This window comes from Herpailurus yagouaroundi, unplaced genomic scaffold, assembly GCF_014898765.1.
Source record: "Herpailurus yagouaroundi ecotype Mexico unplaced genomic scaffold, PumYag 140, whole genome shotgun sequence".
NCBI classification, from domain to species: domain Eukaryota; kingdom Metazoa; phylum Chordata; class Mammalia; order Carnivora; family Felidae; genus Herpailurus; species Herpailurus yagouaroundi.
The window spans coordinates 51,310,180-51,320,545 of NW_024412395.1; the positions used below are offsets into that span (position 1 = coordinate 51,310,180).

At 34.5% G+C, this 10,366-nt stretch overlaps 1 protein-coding gene across 6 annotated transcripts in view; it reads left to right on the forward strand.

Annotated features, from left to right (window-relative positions):
• Positions 1-10,366, forward strand: part of UBR3 (ubiquitin protein ligase E3 component n-recognin 3) — a 244,688-nt gene that overhangs the window by 177,443 nt on the left and 56,879 nt on the right. For 4 of the 6 annotated variants that reach the window (XM_040475340.1, XM_040475341.1, XM_040475343.1 and 1 more), the window contains one exon: positions 9,497-9,602. In XM_040475340.1, the coding sequence (XP_040331274.1) occupies positions 9,497-9,602 (106 nt within the window). Of the gene's footprint in view, positions 1-767; positions 872-9,496; positions 9,608-10,366 lie in introns of those variants that run through there. The other 2 variants (XR_005790352.1, XM_040475345.1) reach the window with 2 other exon arrangements.

The window sequence follows — 10,366 nt, forward strand, 5'->3', positions numbered from 1 at the left end:
GATGGTGTGTCTTAGGACCTTAGATCAAATATTTCATTTTTTCATTTTCCAGTAGAATGTTAATAGTATTATTAAACAAAAATTCCGTCTTTTCTCTAGAGACTCCTTTTAAGTCAGTATTTTCTTATTTCCATTTATTGTTCTCTGTTAACTTTTTAAATATCACATTTTTAAAGTGTCTTTCTGATCCCGTAATATTTTGGGGAAAGAGTAAGAAAATGCTTCACTAATTAAGCAAATGGTATGGAACTTACACTTTGGAATGGTGTTCCATTACAACTTCCTGATAAAATTGAAGATTAGTCAAGAAAAGAGTTAATATATTTCATCTGGAATAGCTTGTAAAATGCCTGATAGATAATTATGAACGGACACACACACACACACACACACACACACACAGGCAGGAGTTGAGGGGGGAAAAGATTGTTCTTTCCATAACAACAAAAGTATAAAATATTACTGGCTAAATTTATGTTGAGAAATAAAATTGTAGTGGAACAATGCCATTCAACGCTTACATATTCAACATTTTTAAGCATTGAGGTAAAATGGCCAGTACCCAATCATAATAAAAGTTCATTCCTACATATGTATCTAGGAAATTTTCCGAAGTAAAAAATGAGCAAAATTAATTAACAAAGCAGAGTACTATGGTGTTTTAATAATACCTCACATTTGTAGTTTTAAAGTTTATGAAGTACTTTCACATAATTATTTAGTCTTTAGAATGACCATGTGAAATAGGTGTTATCTCTTTTTCATAGAAAAGGAAACTGAAGTTCAAAGTGATTGCCTTGCCAAGTCATACAACTGGAAAATATCAGAGCTTGCACTTGAACCCACCTCTTCTGACTCTAAATTCAGTTATGTAAGACATATCCCTTGCCCTTAATTGTACCAAAAGGTACAGAACCTTTAAGAACTTTTACTCATGGGCTTAGTTAAGGACATCTTACTGAATACTGTTGCCTTGGAATCTTTCCAGGCTCTACCTGCTAACACTCCTATTATTTTGTCTCCTGTTTTCCTTTGTTAACCTTTCACTGTGATTCCTGTTTTTGTTTGGGGCCGCTGCTTCAGATATTTTCTCAAGTCCTGATTCCTTCTTCTTTGAATACCAGCTGGTTTTCTTTTTATTTTTCACCAGTTTGCTGGCTGGTTCCTTCTTACTCCTGGTATCTGCATCAGCTCCCACATACAGCTCTGCCCCTGATTTCTGGATCAGAGTTCTGGACCTCCTGTTTATCAAGTGGAAGGTCAGGCATTGAGGACCTTGTATTCAGCAGATAAGACTGTCTAGATAGTTAATTATAAGATAGAAAGTGTTCAATTCTATTTTTTTATTTTAATTTTTATTTTTAAAAAATTTTTTTAACGTCTATTTATTTTTGAGACAGAGAGAGACAGAGCATGAATGGGAGAGTGTCAGAGAGAAAGAGGGAGACACAGAATCTGAAACAGGCTCCAGGCTCTGAGCTGTCAGCACGGAGCCCGACGCAGGGCTCGAACTCACGGACCGCGAGATCATGACCTGAGCCGAAGTCGGATGCTTAACCGACTGAGCCACCCAGGCGCCCCAGAAAGTGTTCAGTTCTAAAGAGGGACATGGATAAAGTTCTAGGGAATTTGGAGGTTTGGGATCATATCTAGATGATAAATCAGTGAAGCTTTTGGTAGACGTGGCATTTGAACAAGACTGTAAAAGATGAGTGAATTTAGGATTTTTGTTGCAAATTGGTATATATGCTGATAAGTACCACCAGTTTCATTAGCAGCAGATGTAGGACAAAGCAGATGCAAAAATTGAAGGCATAACTTGTAATTAAGAATAATGTTTTATTAAAATTGGTTAATTTCTTCATTCAAGTGATTCAAAAGTACATACAGAGCTGAGTCCAGTGAGGTTCACAGGATTTCAACACTTTTTTGCCATGATAATCTTAGTGTATTTCTTAGGTAGAAATTGTTGAAACTACTGGCTGGGCTAGGAGTAAAGGGAGGAGGTGTCAGTTGGTAAATTATTAATATTTGGGATAGTTTTTAAAAATATTTATCTTGGGGCGCCTGGGTGGCGCAGTCGGTTAAGCGTCCGACTTCAGCCAGGTCACGATCTCGCGGTCCGTGAGTTCGAGCCCCGCATCAGGCTCTGGGCTGATGGCTCAGAGCCTGGAGCCTGTTTCCGATTCTGTGTCTCCCTCTTTCTCTGCCCCTCCCCCGTTCATGCTCTGTCTCTCTCTGTCCCAAAAATAAATAAAACGTTGAAAAAAAATTAAAAAAAAATATTTATCTTTAGGTAAACAACATCTTTCCATATCTTTGGGTCTGAGACTTTATATTACTGTCATTTAAGAAGCCACAGTTTATATTAAAAATTAAACTGTAGTTAGGTGAAATTATGGCAAACCCTTGCTTTGACATTTTCACTGGGGAGTCTAAATTTTGATATATGATCTCATCAAGAAATGATGCATATGGTGAATAACTGCCCCTGTGTTTGTTATTCATAGAAAGCAATCCAGCTTAAATGTGTGCAGGCAACTTGAAATAATTCTGATTGCTCAAAGAATGAATTAGGAAGAATGATTTAATGTTAATTTCATCTTACAGTAAGACTACACAAAGATATTGTTGGTTAAGATTACAAAATTCCTCCTAAGTAGTCTGACCTCATTCTTTAACAGTGGTAAAATTCTGATATCTATAGCTTATTAAGGTCTATTCTTAGACTTAAAAATTATGAATTCTACAAATAGATTGAATCACAACTCTTGTTCTATTCTTTCTGTTATTCCATAACAAGAGGAAAATTTGGCTACCAAATCATAACAGTCAAAATGTACAAATTAATATAGAAATGTGAAAATTGCCTCCTGATTCTATTCTTTATGAATAAAATAGGCAGATGATTTGGGAACAAGCTGTTTTACCTCATGAATCCTTCTTGTTCATAGTACCCAACCAGAAGATTGTTGTAAGAACTCAATATATAAGTCCTTTAATTTTTTTAAAGGACTTAACAGATGTTCTGTTGACCTGGAGATGAGAAGATCAGAGTAGGATTTATTCCCAAAGGTTGATATAGTTTATCTGTTGGGAACAAAATACATTGTTGGTCTTGGGAGACCTGGATTAGAGGGATAAGAGTGGGGCTTGAGAATCAGAGCTAAGAGAAGTGGCTTTATTCTTTAGGTCTTTCTGAAGGTTCTGTGCTTTGTGGCAGCGTAGTCAGGCCTTACTGCATTTATGATTTGTGTATTCCAATTTGTGTATTCCAGGAACTAGGTACCACAGATAATAACGTCCACTATCAGGGCTTAGGAGCCCTGAGACCTTGTTAGGCTTAGGGCAGGGCAGCTTCTTTCTTCTGCAGTATGATTAGAACCCCTGCCCCTCAGTTTTAAATGAGGTGTTCAAATTAGACTGGGATTCATGGAGCACGTCCTTTTTGGTAAGAGGAAATTGAGAGTCCTAAGAACCGGCTTTTTTTCTTTACCTTTCCTATGATTACCTACGTTTGGAAGCACATTGGTGCCTCTCCCCATATTGTTCCAAGCAGTGATGTAAATGTGAAGGGGGAAGCTGCTAGTCATCTAAACCTTAAAAGTAGAAGGAAAACAGTTTGATGAAATTAATACTAATGTTGTGATACTTGAGGTGACCGGCCAAAGAATGATGGTGTAGTGTGCCCTGGAGTGGAGACATAGGAACTCCAGGAGGCAGTAGAGGAACACATAGCATGGAAAGCAGGCGGGTACTAAAGACAGCTTTTTTCCTCTGCATTTTTCCAGACTCATATGGTGGAATAAAACCTCCCCTAAGTAAGCAAAGCTCTGGTACTTTACCCCCAAATTTCCATGTGCCTTTATAGGATATAGTGCTGGAAGGAGCACTGGATTCGAGTTAGAAGATCCGGATTCTAGTCCTGTTTGTTATCTTTTGTACTCTAGGAAAGTCACCTAATTTTCTACCTTATTGTGGAAATGGAGATGATGATAGCTGTGCTAACATGTCTGTCACAGTTAATTTAAGGATCAGATGGTAATAGATAAAACTGAAAGTATATATATACATGCTATGTATATATACATATACACTAAAATAGAGTTTATGTATAAAACTGAAGTCTATATATAAAAAGTTATTATTATTATTACTTTTTTTCTTAACCCTCTAAAATTCCTACCATGACTGCCACTCTGTTCCCTGCCCTGCCTTGCAGGGAATGGAGTGGTGGGGAGTGGGATGGGGAAAGATGAGTCAGCTCCTGTCACCCATGGCATGAATCTCCTGTTTCTTGGGAATCAGAGCTGCAAATCTTCCCTTCTTCTTAGAGTTGTACCCAGACTTCATTTGAGGAGCCATCTCCCATCTTTCTATGGCTAATTTCTCAGGGGTGTGTAGAGGAACCAGGATTAGCTGATTCAACTATGAGAGGAATTTACCCACACCTGTTACATTCACCTTGGATAAATTGGTCAGAATCATTTCTTCACTTTGATTGGTCAGTTACAGAGAAATTGGGATTTTTTTCCAGAGAGTCATTTGACTAATTGAGATTTTTTTTCATTGACAATTATTTCATCAGTGATAGCTACACTGATACTACTAAAATCTTGAATGATCCAAAATGTAGACCCAGATAAGTTTACCTTAGGTAAATTTTAACAGTGGTACAATTTAAAATGGAACCAATTTATAAAAGTCTTTAGGACAACTCTTCAGTACATATTTGTTTAATGACATGAACTCCACTAAGAAATAATCTACCAGTTTTAGATTACTAGTTACTTTAATATTGATAAAGATAGAAGGGATTGTTAAAGCTTACCTTTTTGTTCCAGCTGAGAGCTCTTATAATTAAATCATAGGATGTGTGTGTGTGTGTGTGTGTGTGTGTGTGTGTGTGTGTGTGTGTGTTAAGGACAAACCAGTCTTTCAGGGTGTTTTCTGCTTTGGTGAGGACATGTCTGTATTGTGATTAAGCACATTATAATACTTTAGACTTGTCACGATTACAAAGAATTTGGTTAGGTATTGGAGAAAATAGAATTTTTTCTCCCAGGTGAGTTGTCAGAGTAACCAACATAGGGAAGAAGATGGTGGGAGCAAGTAGGTTAAGCATTGTGCTAGTAGTTAGAGTTGAAAGGTCAGTCTCTTTGGGGCAATAAAATTAGGAGTGATTAATTGGCATACGTCTTGGTTACTGAGCCAGTGTGTCATTACAACAGGAAAGGAGAGTAAAAATCCTTCATGAATTTTATGCTTATATCATACTGTGTTTTTTTGTATGATTGTTGATTTATTCATACAATATTCAGCATACTTAAACAAAATCCTATTATGTGACAAGCACTGTGCTAGCCTAAAAAGTACAGAGAAGAAAGGACACAGTTGTCTTTTTCTAAGCGCTCTCACCATTAATAGAGAAAAACGTGAAAAATAATTACAGGACCATATAAGAAGAGAAAATGGAGTTAACTCAAGGTATAGAGAATGTATAAAGCAGGGGATGATTACATTTGTCTCAGTTGTGGTATTAGAGAACATTTTACAGAGGAGCACTTGAACTTGCTCTTGAAAGAGAAATCGATTTGCCTGGAGCCCAAAAAGGTACTATTCTAGACTAAGAGAAGAGCTTGCAGAGACGGAATAAGACAATATGACACACATTGGGGAATACTTGGAAAGGAAAGGGAGGAGAGAAGGTTAAATAAAAGATAGGGCTTAGCTCATGAAAGGCTTTCGATACCTATTCCTTCAGTGGTTCACCAACCAGTTATGAGATAATATGATAGACTTATCGTTTACAGGGATCAGGAGAGAATGAAACAAAATGAACCTGAATGAGCACTCTGTTGAGTAATCCATTTGTGAAATGATATAGCGGTGGAGTGAAGCAGAAGAGGATGGATCATAGGAGGCAGAACCAATAGGATTGGTAACCAGTTGGCTATGGAGGGCAAGGACATGGGATTTGACTCCCCAAGTTTTTGGTGTTTTATTTATTTTTATTTATTTTTTATTTATTTTTTTTATGTTTGCAGGGGCAGTGATGTCATTCCCCCAAATAGGGATTATGAGAGGAACTGAACATTGCAGCCCAGACGAACATTGACCTATATAATCAGTTCATTTTTGGATATATTGATTTTGTGGCGCTGTTGAACATTGAAATGCTAGAGAAATTTGTGTATTGTAAACTTATAAGTAGACATGGAAGTTGAATTTGATGAAGTAGTATGTGCAGAATGAGAGGGAAAGGAAACTAAGAAGGGCTTCTTTTTCTTTTCTTATGGAGAAGGCTGTCTTTTAGGTTTAACAGAGGAAGAACACGTAAAAGTAACTGAGAAGGAACTGGGGGAGAACCAGAGATGAGTATTACCAAAAGTAGTACCAAAATAAATATTTTTTGTGGAGTGGTAGTTTTATGTGGAGACCTGATGTTTGTAATATTATGATTTCTAATTTTAGTTGTAATATTCTCAAGTTTATAAATATTAAACTTATTATTTATAATTTATTCTTGAAAACTATGTATGTATATACATGTATATAAGCACAGCTATCTACACTACAGATATATACTATTATTTATTTTTATTGCTATATACCAGGCCAGAAAGGTGGTATTATTCCCATTTTACACATAATAAAACTAAGTCTTTTGTCCAAGGACATGTGATCAGTACAGAGTTTGGATTAAAATCTAGGACTTCCTGGCTCCTATTAGACAGTGGTGCCTCCTATGCATATGTTGAAATGATAGCACACATCTAAATAAATTTAATGATGTTTCTCATTTCCAAAACTCTTATAAGTGTAGGTCTAACTTTATAACTTTAAAACATGTCATTCCAAAAAAGACATTATCTATTCTTTTTGCTATTGTTATTCAAGATTTTAGTAATATGATTTCTTGTTAAAATTATTTTTCAGCTTTTAAAGTATCATACAAATAGTTGGTATTTAAAATGTTTTCCCACTGGGGTGCCTGGCTGGGTCACTCAGAGGAAGATGTGACTCTTGATCTTGGGGTTGTGTGTTTGAGCCCCATATGGGGTCTAGAGATTACTTATTTTAACTTTAAGAAAAATTTTCCCATTATTTTCAGTTTTTAACTTGTTGATTATGATCATAATTTCTCTTTATCCTAAGTTTGCTACTGTCATTGTGTTTTAGTGTAAGAGTCCATTTTGCTGATAAATGAGTTTATTCTTACTGATAGCCCTCAGACTAAATTTTGAAAACACACAATGAATAGTGAAAGGTATTGATTGTTATTTGACCAGTTTTCTGTTTGCTACTGAAGTCTGCAGTTTCTAGCATTGTTTTTCAAAGGTAGATGTACCTCGTTAGATATTCTTCAGCTCTAGTTAAAATCAGTACCAAAGACTATTATTATATATTGTATTAATAGCTTTAGAAGATTCCTCAGGGTTACAATATCAGTTTTTCATAGGAATGAAAAGGGGTGTGTATGTGTTAGAAAAGGAATTTTGTATTTTTCTTTTAATTGTAAACCCCCAAGGAGAACTGTGTTAGAAATAACAAAGAAGTAGCAAATCTTGAATTCTTAGCTTTTCCAGTATTAGGGTGATCTGGCAGGGTTCTTCCTTTCTCTGGGCCAATTTCCTCATTGGTAGAAATGAGGGAATAGAAGAAAATGGAAATGTTTCCTTCAACATTTGTATTTCTTTAATTAATGGTAGAGGTTGGGAAAATACCTGGATTGCAACATTATTGCTGTGCCAGCCATGGTTTCAATGTAAAATAACTTAGTAAAATTGTAACGCTTATGCTTTTGATTAAATCAGATAAACTTTAAGATAATTGACTTTGATCTTGAAAGGAAATTTTAAAAAGAGCCCTTTGATTCAGTTAGCACTTATATAAAAAAATTGTAAAACCCACCACTTTGCAATTTGAGTTAATATTTTTCTGCTAGAGGAATTTAGGTGTTTTCTTAAAAAAACACTTTTAGGTTTTAGACCCTTTTTAGATTATAAATTATGTACTTGGTAAAAAACAATCTCTTATGTGTAATTGAAGTGAAATAAAATGACCAATATATCTTCATCATTTTATTTCTCTGCTAAAAACATCCCTGTTGTCAATGCTATTAGTGGAATAAAGTTACTGGAAAAATTGGAGATTTGGGAAACTTAACTGGTCTCAAAACTGGGGGTAACAATATTACCTACCGTAGAATTTTTGTGAAAGTAATTGAGTGCTTGGCATGTAATAAATACTCAGCTAATGTTGGCTATTAATAGGATGAAGAAATTTTAAGAGAGGATTTATACTATACATTGACCTATAGACAGGAGTGAAGCAGGTTAAGGTATTTATATTCTTCTGATCATTATAGAGAGGTCAGATTGAAACTTAAAGGTATGTATAGAGTGTTAAGATTCAGTTCCCCACCTCCCATTTCCTCTTTATGCCCTACAGAGTGGAACATTTACTTTCATCTTACAGCTCTCCTATGTCTTACAAAAGCTTCCCAAGACAACAACTACTATTATTCCTATTACTACTGCACAGCACCCCCCCCATAAGAATTATATTGATGGATCTTAAATGAATCTAAAATCTAGTTGATTTCTAAGTCAGTTGCTCAGAGAAACAAAATCTTGTTCAGTTTTGATTGTTTTAATTTAGAGATTAAGTGGCAACAATATGCTTGTGTTATTTGGCTTTTCATCCTGTCTGGTTTTAAGAATTAGATTCAGTTATATGTCAAAAAGTATTATCTGATTTTCTAAAAAATGGCTTTTGATTTACATGTTTTTGAATATTTATGGCAGAATACTCTAACCCATTCCTTGTTATTTTTACCACCAAAAAAAAGGCCTTATATGAAAACAAAATTTCGGATTTTCTTCTGCATAATTTAAAATTTTTAAACCAAAGTTTGTTGAAAGCTAAGAATTATGGATTATTGTTATGGTTTAGATAGAAGAAATAAAAACATCTGGATTAGTTCTGCTAAATAATATTATTATTTCAGTTTTTTTCTTCATATTGAATCAAAAGATGATGAAGTCACAATTCAGTCTAATGAGGATTTGGGGAAAGATACTAAGTGAACAGAATTTCACCTAACAGTGATTTATGTGGGTGGAGTAGGACTCAGGGTAGGGTATCAAAGATAACACTAAGGAGGCGACCACAAGAGTAAGAAGTACAAGTTGTCAAGTCTGCAGCATAAGCCAAGAAAAAGTAGGTCTGTGATAGGAGATGAGGAAAACAAACCATTCCTGTATTAAGATTGAACATAAGGATAGTCCATATTCCAAAAGATACTATTTAGAGAGATATATGTCAGAGTTTACCTTAAAAGAGAGTATAAAATAGTCGGTACTTAAAGTTGGTGAATTATCATTATAAGGATGGGAAATATTTCCACACAAATTAGCTAGAAGTTTTGTTTGACGTTTGTTCTGAAAGAATTGTGTGAACTTTCTAATTACTTTTTCTTCAATTTATTTAGATCAACTGTTCCATGTATTAGCCTTGCACATGCGGCTTTATAGCATTGATTCTGAGTATAATCCCTGGAGAAAGCTTACACAATTAGTAGAAGAGATGAATTCACAGTAAGTATTATCAAAAGATTAAAGTCAATTAAAACTGTTTTTGAAAAATAGTTAAGTATTAAAATAGGATTAAAATTCTCTATGAATATGTAAATTTTCCTTATTAAACATAGAAATATATTAAAAATAAACAATGGTTTATCATTATACACTCTGTAAAAATTGCATAAAAATTCGCACCAAATGAGAAAATCCTATAAAGAATCCTGTTGATTTGTATGCAGTTAAAAAGTTTGAATGGAGGTACACAAAGGCTGATTGCCTGTCTTTTTATGTGAGAATTGATTATTGATTCAGATAACCTTAGTCTGATCCCTTTATTTATTGTAAAGTTTTCCATCAGCTTTCTACCCAGTGATTTTTGTAACCCCTGATGATTCTTGCCTAAATCTGGTATTTTATTAGGTGCTTCAAAATAGTGATTTTAAAAAACAAAACAAAAAAACTTCAATTCTGATTTATTAGCTAGGAATGTTTTTTTAATAAAGGGAAACTTTTCCATATCATATCAGCTATTTGGTTACCCTGAAATATAGTTTGGCAGGATGAATGCATGATTTTTCCCAATTTATACATTTTCAAAGATACGAGTTGATGCCCTAGCAACTTCCAGTGGTGACCAGTAAGTGGTGGCTATTTATTTGGTGATCTCATAATTTTTATATGTTTGATGTGTTCACTCCATTTCAGCCATTCTTCTTTTCATTCTTCTTTAATTTTTATTTTATTTTATTTTATTTTATTTTATTTTATTTTATTTTATT